Consider the following 15,531-nt stretch of genomic DNA (forward strand, 5'->3'; position numbering starts at 1 on the left):
ATTAACTACATAACTAATGAAAACGGTAACTGTGAGTGGCTAGAGAAAAAAAATAATTAAAATGTTGACAGAAAGTGTTAACTGAATAACATGAAATAATTGTAACAGTGACTAATGGTGAAGTGGGGTACACTATTTTTCTTTATGCAGCCCGTGTTTTGCATGGGCTAGATCTTATTTTTTAAGTGGGATTTTGATAATCACCAACTTGCTTTTGGTGTTCCTGTAATTTGAAAGAGTCACTAAAAACATAAATAGATAAGTGTCAATTATTTCACACCACAGGTTCTATACTACTCACAAAAACGAATCGGTGGTGTGAAATATTTTTAAATTTTCATGGTATATAATGGATAATATGATATCAAACTTCTTCCTGTTGTTGGTTTCTTCTCATGATAGCTTCAGCAGTACCATTGTTCGCTAAGATACAAGATGGACCCAATGTGCACCATACACATCTAAATCCATACCTTTCAGGTGCTGTGTTTCGTCTCATGCTTTCCTTTTTTGGCCCAGATCAACACAAGACCAAATCCCATCAAAGACATAATTGCGGTCTGCAAAAGAAATTAGTCATTTATATTACAGTCAAATGATATTTTGATTTAGTGCTATGTTTCTTCCATGTGTAGATTAGTCATACAACAGTATATTGATGCTTTATTTAAATCCTTCTACATTCTAGACCAAAAACAATAGTTTTGAGTTTTCCAACACAACAAATTAATCGAATCAATGACGTGAATATGTAATGAAAAATGCATATTTAAAACAGGGTACATGCAGACACATTTGTACACTCATAAGTACATGTGAAAGAGAGATGCAGAGGCATCAAGAAAGCTTATATTGACAGGGTACATGACTGTTATTAGAGTTTAACCAGAGTTGAGAATTTACCGAAATTGCTGGAGGCATACCCACAACTGGATCTTCAAAGAACTTATTAGCAAGAGCCAGAGCAAGGAGACTACTTTGCATTCCTGCCATAAGAGAAAATATGTTACTTAAGTCTTAGGTAACATAAGCTAGTGAAAGCATTTGATTGGTGAAAATGGAAGAAAAATTGTACCTGTCTCAAAGGACATTGTTCGTTGTAGTGGCTTCACTTCAGGAGAATCACGGAAGATAGAACCACCTAGTGCATAACCAGCTATAAAAGCTGACAAATGGAAAGCAACAACAAGAAGCAAGATAGAAACTCCAAGTGGAGATTTAATAACCTCCACGTTAAGAGCAAGGGGTGCTCCAGCACAGGTAGCTGCCACCAACACAGACAGTGGAGGCAAAAATGGTCGAATAGCATTGCAAATACGAGGAAAGAAGCTGTGAAAAATAAATCATGTAAGAAAACAACGCTTTTAAAGGAGACATTAATACAGAAAAATCTATTTAAATTTGAAACAATAGTTATACCGATTTAGAAGCAGACCAACAGCAATAGGTACCACCACAATCTGTGTAATGCTAAACACCATTCCTTTTACATCTACAGGCAGTCTCTTCCCAATGAGCAACAGCAATAAGAGTGGTGTGACAAAAACCGCGGAAGCAGTTGACAGCGATGTCATTACTATGCTTAATGGTGCCATTTGTGGGTCTGTTAGAAAAGTGGCATAATTTGAGAGCTGAGCTCCACTAACACAACCCACCAATACAATCCCTGCGCCTGATACATTTACCTCAAAAAAATTAGAAAGCATATCCCAGTAACTCTCTAATATTATATAGCTAAAATTATGTTTGCAGTCAATTAGAAACTTAAAGGACTGATCTAGATAATTGGTCAAATTTAAAGGAGTGCAAGCGTAATTTTTCATATTAAGACACCATTCTCAAATCTTACCTATTCCTGCTGGTAGACCAAAACCAGTTACCGCAATAATATAAAACAGATATCCAAGAAGAGGCTTCACAACAAACTGGCCAAAATAACCAGTGGCAATTTCTGCAGGCCTATTAAATGCTTCAAGAAATTCTTTTTCACTTGAATTGACCCCAACTGCAAACATCAAAAATCCTAATGCGGGTGCATAGTATCTGCAAGTACATCACATAATAATTAAGAACTCATGACTGAAATCATAGAAGTCATTCCTGGATAGCGGTGTGGAGCGGTCGACCAAAAAAGTGGGATAGCGTATAGCGGTGTGGAGCAGCCGACCCCAAAAGTGGGATAGCGTATAGCAGGATGACCGCTCTATTTGATCAGTTTTTGGACAAATTACATATAATAATTATAAACATATTTTTAATGCAAAGTTAAACAAATAACTCAACTCATAAAATAGTCATAAATCAAAGCACGCATGACTCTTGAAGGAAGGTTAAGGTTGAGTCGCAGGTCAAATTTGAATGAAAATCTAAAACATTGTAAATTTAAGGGGTAATTTCGGTTTTTTAGAGGAGAAAAGGATAGAGAGCTAGAAACCGCTCTGCTCCGCTATCATGCTATTTACCCTATAGCAGCCTCTATAGTACTCTTCACTGCTATTTAACCTATAGCAGCCTCTATAGTACTCTTCACCGCTATTTACCCTATAGCGGGCCGCTATAGTACTCTTCACTGCTAAGGCTCTTCCCAGAGCGGTCGGCCTCCGGTCCGCTCTGCTCCGCTATAGCAGGATAGCGCTGCTATTGGCCGCTATTGACTGCTCGTATGGTTTAGATTCCATTGTGTTTCAGCTATCAATAATTTGCACAACTGCATTCTATTTCGCATTGGCAGTTTAAAGAGATACATCAAAGTATTCTAGATAACTTTATAAGAGCAAATGAATATGACTTCATTGCTGCAAATCACCTGGTTAAATAAATTTCTCTAAAATGCAAACAATTACAAAACAAATCAATATTTTCATCAACCAATTCATGAAGAACATACACGGACCTGGTAGTAAACCAGGTTAAAGAAGGTGGATAGATAAGAGCTAGCAGTGTACTAGCAAGAACTGCAGGAGGCAGAAGTGAGTTTGAGTTCTTCAGGATCTCCAAAATAGTTTGTTTCACTGTCTGAGGAAAGAAATAAAACAGCCAAAAACAATTATGCACTGCATTACTCTGTTCTTAATTATCTGCATAGCATAACTTTCACAAAAACCAAACTTAGATTTTTTTTTTTTAAAAAATCTGCCATATAAAACTAGTATTCACCGGATACTACGATATTAGTATTTATTATTTGTATTATCAAATGGTGTATTTCTAGACCGATTAACCTATTGTGCAGAAGAGTAACAAAATAATTGAAGAAGTGGAAGTAGTACCGTGGTAGCGTGAGAAGAGTGATTCGGAGTCGGATCGGAAGGATGAGAATCGGAGAAGTTTGTCGATGCACATTTGATGGAAAGCCGGGGACTCGGAACCGCCAATCGAACTGAAAAGGAGGAACATAATAATGACAATCGTGTGTTAGAAATAGTTGAATGTAGAAAGGGAAAGGGAAATGAGAGAAGAAAGATACGTACTAGTAGTACTATTGGGGGAGTTCGGACGCAGGGGAATCGAGAAGGAAGAGACGTTGGTGCAGTTGGAGCATCGGAGACGGGAGTGAGGTGATAGAGGAAGAGGCTTGACTCTGCCTGAAGAAATCGAATTCATGTTTTGAAAATGTGAAACACTATTCTCGATAGAGAAACGGCACCGCACGCACTGGACTCTTTTTATTCTCTATACTAGTAGTCAACCGGTGCTTCTATTTGCTAGATACACACATTTCAACTCATTATTTAATACAAACGCCCCACTCTCGTCCTCCCGTAACGGGGAATTCATTTGTAGTAGTTGCCCGGAGACGATTTCCTATAAAGAAAGGTTAAGAACACCCTTCTAATAAAATAATATTTTATTTAGAATATTTCATTACACCATGATTTGTTAATTTTTCTTGCGAAATTTCAATTATGTCTCTCTATTTTAGTAGTTGCACATTTGAAAGTATTTTTTTAAAAAAGAATTGATTTATTACGTAGATACATCTTCGGAAGATCTACTGAACTAAAATAATTTGAATTTTTCCAACGTTCCCTATGTTTTTTACGGTAGATGTATCTACGAAAAAAATCAATTTTTTTAAAAAATAAGTGCTTCTGGATATACATCTACAAAAATATAAGGACATTTTTGACAATGCTTGTGATGCATAAAAAACTTAAGGGATGGGCATAAGAAACCTAAGGGGTGGGGTAAGGTATTCCCTAATTTATTTTACTATTTATTCTTTTATTGGGTGAAAGTTGAGGGGTGTTCCCTAATTTATTTTACTATTTATCCTTTTATTGGGTGAAAGTTGATGCATCTCTCACTGTAGAAATGAATTTTCCTTGAAGTGGCAGGGTATTCCTTTATTCAAATTCATCATGAAAAGTCATATAAGCTCTTACATTTACACATCACATCCTTAACAATTGAGTGAGTGGGTCACTTCTATTTAGCCTAAAAATGTGATTCGGAGATGCATCTCTATAAATCACCCTTAATTCAAAACACTGGATTCTATGAATTTTATGTTCAATGAGTTTTACAAAAGATACATCTTCAAACGAATTTTAATTTGTATACCTTGTGTCAGAACCTTCCTTCTTCTTTTGTTACATTTTCACAAAGAGCTTTGAGCAAAATTCAAGTGCGTCATTTTTCAAGTTTCAACGCTACAACTGCATTACAATCAATCTCAATGGATTTCATTCACTCCATTCAAGCTTTCGCACAACAACTATCAATTTGTAAGTTTCTAGTTTCCTTTCTATTTTTGAGTTGTGATGCATGCATTAGGTAAAATAGGTTGTTTAAAATGCATTCATTTGTAATTACATTCAAAATAGGTACTTTGTTTAGACATGCATACAAATTTGTTGGAGATTAGGGCATTGTCTGTAATTTCAGAAATTTCTGCTATCATGCATTCTTACAGAGTTACATCTCCAGATTTTTATGGACTATTTTCCTTTTTTAGTTTTTTGGAGATCCATCTCAGATTTTTTTTTAGTTTTGTTTTTTTGTATCATGGAGTTACATCTCCGAATTTTACTTGATTTTAATATTTTTTTCTGCCTTGTATTATATTTTTGTTTTGTATTATAGGAACAATGGCTGAAGAAAACCAGGATAGATTAAGGCACGATCGTGTATCTCAACATGTGTTTAATTGTACGGAGATGGTCGTGCGCATGAGGCCATAAGTTACTGCTAGTTCGTTTGACGTTGAGGCCTCGATTTCACATGGTCGTGTGTCCCAGACTTCACAAGGTCACATGTCTCACACTTAGACCTCCTGAGGTCATGTGTCTTCTACTACTCTTCAGCTTATGAAGCCCCTGAAGTCCAATAGGAGGAACCTATTGTTGTTGTTGATCATATTCCTGATAGTTTTTAGGAGGCCCCTGTGACAACTCTTTACTTCATTTCTATTCAGAACATGTTGCTAAGCATGTGTGGGAAGAAGAGGAATATTTATTTACTTTACGTTAAATACATTTCTTACTATATGAGTTGCGGTTGATATATTTATTTTTATAGGCGCGTGAAGCGATAAAATCTATAAACCATGTCAGGACGATTTTGAATTTGGAACAAAATGCATATGCATGGTTTCAAGATTTTGTTTGTTACTTCGGGCTTGTGGATTTATGCGCCACTAAATACCAGACCATTAACCATGGCATGTTGGTTGCCTTTTACATCTTCCGATTAGGAGAATATTACTAAAAAATTCTCGAATCAACGGTATTTGAGGCACTTGATTTGATGGTAAACTATTTGGGAGTTGACCTAGGTGAGATCCAAGAGGAGCTTGGAGCCACGAGAGGTACTCATGCCCAATTTTAATACCTGGAAGACCTGTATGAATACCACTTGGTTGCATCAATGGATGTTGAAGGTGATGACGAGCAGGTTTTACTCCACGGACAATGTGCATTGAGGTCATACATTTTATACTTGGTTGGCATGACAATATTTATGGACAAAAGTGAAACCTACATTGATGTAGTCTATGTGACATACTTCATCAATTTAGAGCTAATCCACAAGAACAACTGAGGGCACGTGTTTGGTTTATCTGTACTCCAAATTAGATGAATCTTATCTTTGGAAAACAATACATATGATAGGAACTTGCTCATAATTTTTTGAGGTGATTCCTGTCGCGCCGAGAAAAAAATACAGAGTCGGCACCGAACTTTATTTATTCTAAAGGAAATGGAAAATATCGATAAAATCCCTAAAAGTGAAAGAAAATGGTCGTCACAACCAAATTCAAGTTCATTAGTCGATTATGTAAGGGGAAGATATTAGCACCCCTCACATTCGTTGTACTCAACGGGAACCGTTTTGCTTGTTTCGCGTGTAAGGGTGTTGTTTAGGTTTACTTGCGATTATTGCTTTATTAATGGATTTAATTAGGGTAAAAAATAAATTTTTAATTAGTGTTCTCGCCTCGGTTTTGAAACCTCGTGCCTACGTATGAAGAAATTAGAGTCTAGTAGTTTGTGGAGTAGAAAATCAGTGTTTGTTGGTTATTTTTTATGAACGATGTTAACATTTGTGTTCTAATAGTTAGACTTTTCCGCTCGCGCTTGGAGACTTATGTGTTGCCTGTATTGCGGTAGAACGAAAATAGCATGTCCTTTCTTAACAGAGTTTGCATGCCCTAAGGCATAAAAAGAGGTTTGATGAGTTGTGATTGATTTTAATGTAGGAGAACAATATCTAACCACAAGCCAAGGTACGACCTACGATTAAAATACTCGAGAAGATGAAGGGATAATGGAATTTACGACCTCTTCTTTTTCATACTCAAAAGGTTTTGTTTATAAAATTGCGTGGTGAGTTTAATCATTCTAATTCTCTAATTTCTCTATCTTTCTAATTATCTCTTTTTCCTCTTATTTTTATTTAATCCTTCACTAACTATTATTCTATCAATGGGCTTAACATCACATCTCCACTAGGGGTGTTCAAAATCAAATCGGTCTGATAGAAAACCGCAATGTGATAAACACAAGAAGGGGGTGGATTGTGATAAACAAATTTCAAGAAACTTTTTTTAATAAAAATGTTTGATTTTAAAATTATTTATGTTAAGACAGATATATAAGCAGAGAATAAGCAATGTGATAAATAAAATGTAGAAAAATAAAGAGAAAAATGTTAGAGAGATCACACCCAGAGATTTATGCTACTTGACCTAAATTACAAAACTTATTCTTGTCCCTAAGAGTTTTCTCTTGAGATTTCCACTAAACAACCACTTCACCTTTTAGACAGGTTCAACCCAACATCCTTACGCAAAAAACTTAAGTTGTTCCACAAATTCAACTAAGCAATTACACCAAACTTTTTACAAGTTTATCTTGACAATCTTATAAACACCTTGATTTATTACACAGGTTAAGCTCAATAACCGTGCAACAATAACTTAGTTTTTATACAAGTTCAACTCAACAATCTTACTCTAAGCTTTTTACATATTGAGCTTACATTCTTTAAATATATTACAAACTCATAAGAAAACTAACCTCTTAGTAAAGTTGTAGTTTAATAATCTTCACCAAAATTTACCATAAAATTCCAATTCAGTCCTTTCACTTGAACAAGAAAGATTCATCGCAACATGTGAAATTAAGTTTGAGATATGTAACTATTTTCTTGGATTAAATTCCAAATACCACTCTCTAATAGTAACAATTTATATTTTAAATTAATGTATAAAATTATATACTAAAAACTTAATTTTATCATTAAAATATTTGTTATAAATTTCATACTAAACATAATTTTAGTTTTTTTTATTTAAATATAAACCAAATTCTTTTGAGGATTTTTTTTGTTGACCAAATTCTATTGAGGAGTTTATTTTATTGTATTGACTTACACATTCTATCACCAATGAACCAAGCAACCCCATCACATATTTATGACCAATGAGGGAATTTCCTTATATGTATGGTGAGATACAAATTGTCAAAATAAACATCAATGTCAAGTTTCAATTCACAAAAAGATATGGCAATGAATAATATTGGCATATCCCATTTCTGTGAATCAAATTCACTCACTCATTATTCCCTTTGGGAATTCTCACCAATTCCCATGAACAATTTCTAATCAACCTTCTTCAACCTCTCAAACACCATTCAATATATTTGAAAAACTTTCTATGGCATCTATGAACAACCAAGATAACAATGTTAGAGAAGATCCTCGTTTAAAGGAGAAAGACCCATTGATTCATACTTATAACAAAACCAACGACGGCAGTGGTGATTACATTGATTTGGTGACGCCCCACCGTGATTCCATACCGGAGACCACCGTTCCGGCTCCTCCACCACAACCACCGCCTTTGTTGTATTGGGTTAAATTAGGGTTGCTTCTCCTATTCGTTAGCGTTCTAGGTCTTATTGTATTCAATTGGGTTGGACCTTTCTTCATTCAAAAGGTTTATTTTCTTCTTTAATATTCATCACCAAATCATGTTTTTTACTTTGTATGTAAGAATATATGATAATGCTGGTTTATCTATTTCAATATGCACCGAGGGTTTTAAAAAAGCGGTCGCGGTCACATAAATGTTTTGCGATTTTGGCCGGATGTCGCGACACTTATTGTAATAAAAATGGTGATAAATGTGCCAATACCGTTTTGTCGGAGTTTTTCTGTGGTCGCAGACAGTTCTTTAAAACCCTTTGCGTGATCATAATCATCGATGCAATGTCAATATTTGTCACTATTTCATGGTAATAATTGTTTAGTATATTTTTCTCTCAATTTTATAACATTCTTAAAGATAGATAAAATATGCATAATTACATAAATCTTATATCTTTCACACATCGACAAATATTGGCGTTGGAGAACTCACCATACAGGTTGGTTTTGTATGGTTGAATTAGGCCAAACCATATTTTTTAATGGAATATAAGAGCTCGGTTTAAAATCTTTTAGGCCATTTGCTATCAGGCCACCCAGTATTTATTTCCACAATTCAGATGTCGAGCCTTGAACGTGAAGGGATGGGTTAAGAGTCTCACATCGAATAATATATAACCTAAACATGTGCTTATAAGTGAGGGCAACTCACCTCAAATCGGTGTTTTTTATGATTGAGTTAGGTCAACCATGTTTCTTTAACATTTCTCAATTTAATATTATCTTTACTTTTCAGGTGTTTATTCCATTAATAAAATGGCAGGAAGAGACATTCACCACTAAGCAATTAGCTATTATAGTGTTTGCTTCAATATCATTATTTCCTACCATACTTTTACCATCTTCACCTTCTATGTGGTTTGCTGGAATGATATTTGGTTATCTTTATGGTTTCTTGATAGTAATGTCTGCAGCAGTTATTGGAGTATCACTTCCTTTTTTCATTGGCTCAATGTTCCATCATAAGATTGAGGTACATGCCTTATCTTTAATCTAAGTTTTTGTTTATTTCTTAATGTTTATATTGTTTGTACTAATTTGGATTGAAGAATTTGTGATTCTTTTCATAGGAGTGGTTAGACCAATATCCAAAGAAAGCTACTGTTTTAAGATCAGCTGGTGGAGAAACTTGGTTTCATCAGTTTAGAGCAGTTGCTCTAATAAGGATTTCTCCATTTCCTTACATACTTTATAACTATTGTTCGGTGGCAACAAATGTTCAATATGGTCCTTACTTGTGTGGATCTTTGGCAGGAATGACGCCAGAAGTAATTGCTTCAATTTACACGTATGATCACTTTTCCCCTCTATCTTTTCGTTGATTGTTTGTGAGTTACTTTTTGGTGGATTATGACTGAACACCTCTAAGCCTGAATCTAACTAGAAGCTATATGTGCGCTCGTCATTCACGTGGAGGGTAGAATCCTTTGCACACGGCTTAAATATGTGATAGGTGTATTGTAAGTGGCATATTAGCTTTGCTGCTACGGGAGATTCAGCTCTCAATGTTTCGATTCGTAAACGATACGGAAAAAGATTCGGCTCTAGTCAGCTCTCGTCATTTTGATTAGTAAACAATAGGGGAAAAGATTCAGCTCTCGTCAGCTCTAGACAAAATTAGTTTTTACAAATATGTTACTAGCTATAACTAGTGATAAAATATTGTGTCATAAACTCATTGTCTAATTCTGCAGGGGAATTTTGATACGAGCATTGGCGGATGTATCACACAGAACAAGTTTTCTAACTGCTCCACAGATTGCCTTCAATGTTGTTGGCTTCTGCATAGCTATAGGTACCACAGTATTTTTCACACTCTATGCTAAGAGACAGCTCGACCTGTTGCGAAGAGAAGATGAACTGCTATTGAAAAAACATCATTATGGCTCATTATATATCAACTGATGCATACTGCAAAATTAGATGAGATCTTACTACTTAAGTAGCCTCACACCCTCGTCAATGAGAGGCGGATGAGGGTTACTGAGGAACAAGCTGAAAAAAGTTTTACTTCTCCGGTTGTTTCAATAAATAAAAAGGGGATGTAGAGTTTTTCACTCAAAAGAAAGTGTAGAGTTAAAAATGTTCTTCAACATTATCCATGTAGTACAAGATATGTAAATTAGCTTGTGATTGTTTTTGCGCGAGCTCATTCTCTGGTCCTTCATCTCAGATTCTGTATCTGATAGCTCAACAGAGTATTTTTGTGTTGGTTTATAATTTTTCTTTCTTTGTATTCACCATATGTCCAAATGTTAAAAACTTGTAGTGATACTTAATGAACATATATTACATTGGCTTAAATCCAGTGTCTTAAACAATTGACTCTGTGATATCTTTTCTGTGTGTTGTGTTGTGTGGGAGGGTGTACCTCAAAGCTGATCCATGTAATAGATCAAATACTATATAGCCAAATCTTTTTTAGTCCGCTGAGGTTCATGTAGGTCTTTGGAATGTTAGAATCAGTCCAAGTGAGTTTGCATCTTTTAAAATTCACAAGAGAAATGCTTGTGCTAATCCATGAAGCCGAAATACCTCCTAGACAAATCACTCTTTCAAAGAGATATTTGGTTGAAGTATGTTTGTAGAGGGAGGGGTACCCCCATCTCATCGGTTGTCCCTAGCCAAAATATCATGTCCATCTTGCAATGTTCTTGCATTATGGCTTTAAGCCGCATGATAAGTCTACTCTCTAAAGAAGTTACACTTGCTAGCTTACCAAAATCACCGAAGAAAGAGCTTTAATCGCGCGGCAGCGGTGGCTCACTGCATTACCAAACATGGATTTTTGGATTTTTATATGGTGTTTTTCCACTCTATAAGATTGATTAAGAAATTCCCAAAATTCAAGTAGTACCACATTCTCAGATTCCATGTCTCATAGCTCAGCAGGGTATTTTGTGTTGGATTTTAATATTTGTTTCCTTGTATTCACCATTTGTCCAAATGTTAAAACTTGTAGTGATGCTTACTCAACATAAATTAAAACAACTTAAATCCAATGTCTTAAACAATTGTCTGTAAGTGATTATTTGTTTTCTTTTTGAGAACATGCCTTGGTCAGTACTATAATGTGTTGTGTGGCAGGGTGTACCCCGAAGCTCATCCACATAATAATAGGTAGAATAAACCCACAGAGGCCCCAACCGAGCCATGAAAAGAAATGATGCAGTAATTATTTAGTAATTAGAGATTTAGAGTAGCTCCTTCCTTTTACATCATATTTGCACCAAAGGCTACCTTTGATAAAACTGGTAGCGGATAATTGATAGTTTATGAGTTTGTAATTGATGACAAAATAATATAAAAGGACATTTTTATTTAAAAATTTGGTGATTTCTTTCTGGATCGGCCTTAGAGTAGAAATCGAAAATACGGTCAGAATCAAAGAATTTGTTGACTCAATAAGATATTTGCAACGATAAAAGTTCTCCTCTAACTTTCTTGTTAGGGTTTGTTTCCTTACTCATTCAATTGATTATTCTCGTCAATTTTGTGCTTATGATTTTTCTCCACAAAAAAAAAAAATGATAGAAGTTGTTTTGGATTTTGTATTTGAATTCTATTGAGTTCACAAATAAAAAAAGATGAAACAACATATGCAAACAAGTTGGAAACATGGGGTGTTAGTAATTTGAAGATCCTCACTTGAATTAATAATTTTATTTCTCAGTGTAATTTTGCAAAATGGTATTATTTGGATAGTTACATTAGGGCTCTTAAACAAAACAATATGACTATTCAAGAATTTTATTCGGTCATGACATATTTATTGGATCTGTGAGATATTGGATCGAACTCTAGTATGGTCGAAGGGTAGCCTCTTGGTTCGATAGGATTAAGCATGAAGTCGAAGGTTGTTCACATGCTGGTGTCGAAGATGTTAGGGTTGTTAGCATGTTAAATTAGATTTTGGTGTTTAAACCCTAATTTGTTAAGTTAGCTTGTTTATTAAGTTATCTCGTGTAATGAGCCTTATGGAAAAAGCCCATTAGTTAGTATGTTAGGTTTTATTATAAATAGCATACTAGTCCCTCATCATTGCATACTACAAATCCTAATTTAGGGTGAGAGAGGTTATTTGTTATTCTTGTAAACTTGTAATCTTGTTTTCTAAGAGAAAGTAAAAGAATAGCAGTTATAACAAATTATTGTGTTCTTCTTCTTCCTTGCTCTTTATTCTTCCCTTGTTTTATACTTTGTTCTTGGCATTGAGCCTTGGTGATAAGGTTCCCAGACAGGTATCAAAGGAGACGACGGCATCAGGGTTATGGACGAAACTTGAAAGTTTGTACATGACCAAATCACTGGTAAATCGACTCTACCTAAAGCAAGCTTTGTATTCATTCAAGATGATTGAAGACAAAGTGTTGGCTGAGCAGTTGGATATGTTCAACAAGCTGATTCTTGATCTTAAAAATATTGATGTGAAGATCGATGATGAAGATCAAGCGTTGTTACTCTTGCGCGCTTTGCCTCGATCACATGCTCACTTCAAAGAAACTCTCTTGTATGGAAGGGAGTCACTGACCTTTGAAGAAGTTAAATTAGCCATGTATTATAAGGACTTGAACGAACGAAAAGAGCATAAATCTTCGATTGTTGGTGAAGGTTTGACCGTTAAAGGAAAATTCTTGCGAAATGGTTTGGCTGAAAGGTTTAATCGAAATATTTTGGAGAGAGTCAGATGCATGTTGACTAGTGCTGGATTAAAGAAGGTGTTTTGGGCTGAGGCTGTTTCGACAGCAACATACCTGATAGACATATGTCCTTCGACATCATTAGATATGAAGACACCTGAAGAAGTTTGGTCGGGACATCCACCAGATCTCGACAAACTAAGAGTATTTGGATGCGTAGCCTATGCTCACATTAGGCAAGACAAGGTCGAACCTAGAGCTCTTAAATGCATGTTCATAGGATACCCTGAAAGAGTCAAAGCTTATAGGCTATGGTGCCTAGAGCCAGATCACAGGAGGTGTATCATCAGTCGAGATGTAGTTTTCAATGAAGCTGAGATGGATTTCAAGAAAACTGATGATGATGATGATGATGATCGAAGTGCAGGAGAGCTGGAACCAGTAGAGATTCCTGTTGAGGTTGAGCAAGTTGATGCTGAATTGCATATCCCTGATGAAGTCGAAGAAGAAGCAGAAGATGCTAAGGAAGTTGAGGAAACTGTCGATGACTACCTGTTGGCAAAAGATAGGTCGAGAAGAGTCATCAAGCCACCTCAGAGACTTGGGTATGCAGATCTCATAGCTTATGAGTTAATCTCCACCAGTGAGGTTCTTGATGATGAACCTAGAGATTATAATGAAGTTATGAGGAGTCAAAATAAGACTGAATGGCTGAAGGGCATGGATGATGAGATGAAATTTCTTCATGATAACCACACTTGGGAACTGATCAAGAAACCTACTGGACCCAGGTTAGTCAGTTGTAAGTGGATTTTCAAAGTCAAGGAAGGAATCGAAGGAGTGATGTTGAAGAGATACAAGGAAAGGTTAGTCGCAAGGGGGGTTCACTAAAAAAGAAGGGGTGGACTTTAATGATGTGTTCACACCTGTTGTGAAGCACAGATCCATTCGATTGCTGTTTGTCATGGTGGCAAAGTTCGACCTAGAACTTCAACAGATGGATGTGGAGACTGCTTTCTTGTATGGTGATCTAGATGAAATAATCCTCATGAAGAAACCTGAATGGTATGAAGAAAAAGGCAAGGAGGATTATGTGTGCAAATTAAATAAGTCTTTGTATGACCTGAAACAATCTCCCAAGCAATGAAATAAGAGGTTTGACAAATTCGTGGCACACATAGGTTTCACCAGAAGTCAGTTCGACCACTGTGTTTTCTTCAGATTTCGACCTGGTAGTTCATTTGTGATATTGTTGCTATATGTGGATGATATCCTCATAGCCAGCGACAGTGTCGAAGAAATATTGAGGGTCAAGACTGAACTCAGTAAGGAGTTCGAGATGAAGGATCTTGGTAAAGCTACCAGAATTCTTAGGATGGACATCAGGAGAGATAGAAAGCATTCGAGCCTTCTTCTATAATATTCTAACAACAACAAAGAAGCACACCACTTCCTTGATTTCCAAAAATACAAACAACAGTGGTAGACTTTGAATCATCGTGATTCAATGGATTTTTCCAACAAATAGAAAAATAATCTTTCCTATTTGCAACAATTTGGTGGTAAAATCTCTTGATTGAGAGGTCTTCGTAGTTAAAACTCTTGTATTTTGTTGGGAGAATAACCAATTTAAAATTATAGTCCTTTTGTAAGGTGGTTCGTAGGTAAAACATGTCAAAAGCTCACATCATAGTAGAAACTCTCAAGAAGGAATTCTTGGTAAGAAGAGTAGACTAAATCATTGGGCCAAACCTTTAGAAATCTCTAATGCATCTTTGTCTTCCTTTATCTCTTTACATTTCAGTTATTTACTTCTATTGCATTTCCTTATGTAAAAAAAATTTGTTTTCCACGACTTATCTCTCATTTGTTTTATAAACGTGTTTTAAACTCTGCTTTTATCAAAGATTTTTATTTGGACATCAATTTTCAAATCCACATAATTCATCCCTCTTTAGTTTGAAGTCATTGGTCCAACTTTTTCCTCTTCTGCAAAGAGGGAATCCAACGTGAAGATCCCAGTCTAGAGCAACGACGACCCGGTGTTATGAAAAACTTCCCATTTATGTACTTTGGTAAGTTTTGGGGGAAACCGTTTCGGGCACGGGCAGTCCGTAGGCCCAATGACGTGTAGGCCTAATTATCCATCCAAAGGCATATCCCAGAGAAGGCCAAAGGTGTAGTGCGCATGCATCTATTGGACCTATACTTTATCCTCTCTACAAGCAAATTTCCACAATTAGATATGATCTAATAGACTCCTGCGGTCCATGTCGAGAAACGACCTCACATATATAATGTTTCCACAATAGTCTTACATGTATATTTTATCCATAACTTGCTCTATTATTTAGATTCATCAACTGATTTGAACGTTAAAGAGTTAATCTTGTAAGTCACTTCTCCTGCGGTCCATGTCGGGAAACGACCTCACATATATAATGTTTCCACAATAGTC

General features: G+C 35.8%; 2 protein-coding genes across 3 annotated transcripts; one reads left to right on the top strand and one right to left on the bottom strand.

Annotated features, from left to right (window-relative positions):
• Nucleotides 1-64: 64 nt before the first annotated feature.
• LOC131652411 (probable sodium/metabolite cotransporter BASS6, chloroplastic) lies at nucleotides 65-3,796 on the bottom strand. 2 transcript variants are annotated; one of them, XM_058922259.1, is made up of 8 exons: nucleotides 3,471-3,796; nucleotides 3,270-3,379; nucleotides 2,894-3,015; nucleotides 1,850-2,043; nucleotides 1,420-1,672; nucleotides 1,076-1,329; nucleotides 904-986; nucleotides 65-560 (listed from the first exon to the last, which is right to left on the bottom strand). In XM_058922259.1, the coding sequence occupies exons 1-8, from the start codon at nucleotides 3,601-3,603 to the stop codon at nucleotides 477-479; spliced, it is 1,233 nt and encodes a 410-aa protein (XP_058778242.1). In that variant the 5' UTR covers nucleotides 3,604-3,796; the 3' UTR covers nucleotides 65-476. The 2 variants fall into 2 exon arrangements, with proteins under 2 accessions (XP_058778242.1, XP_058778243.1); XM_058922260.1 differs by lacking the exon at nucleotides 2,894-3,015 and having other exon boundaries at nucleotides 3,471-3,494.
• Nucleotides 3,797-7,944: 4,148 nt separating this feature from the next.
• LOC131652413 (uncharacterized) lies at nucleotides 7,945-10,766 on the top strand. Its single transcript, XM_058922262.1, has 4 exons — nucleotides 7,945-8,443; nucleotides 9,170-9,406; nucleotides 9,504-9,721; nucleotides 10,128-10,766. Exons 1-4 carry the CDS (start codon nucleotides 8,162-8,164, stop codon nucleotides 10,336-10,338), a joined length of 948 nt encoding a protein of 315 aa, XP_058778245.1. The 5' UTR covers nucleotides 7,945-8,161; the 3' UTR covers nucleotides 10,339-10,766.
• The last annotated feature ends 4,765 nt before the right edge of the window (nucleotides 10,767-15,531 follow it).

This window comes from Vicia villosa, linkage group LG2, assembly GCF_029867415.1.
Source record: "Vicia villosa cultivar HV-30 ecotype Madison, WI linkage group LG2, Vvil1.0, whole genome shotgun sequence".
Lineage (NCBI taxonomy): Eukaryota > Viridiplantae > Streptophyta > Magnoliopsida > Fabales > Fabaceae > Vicia > Vicia villosa.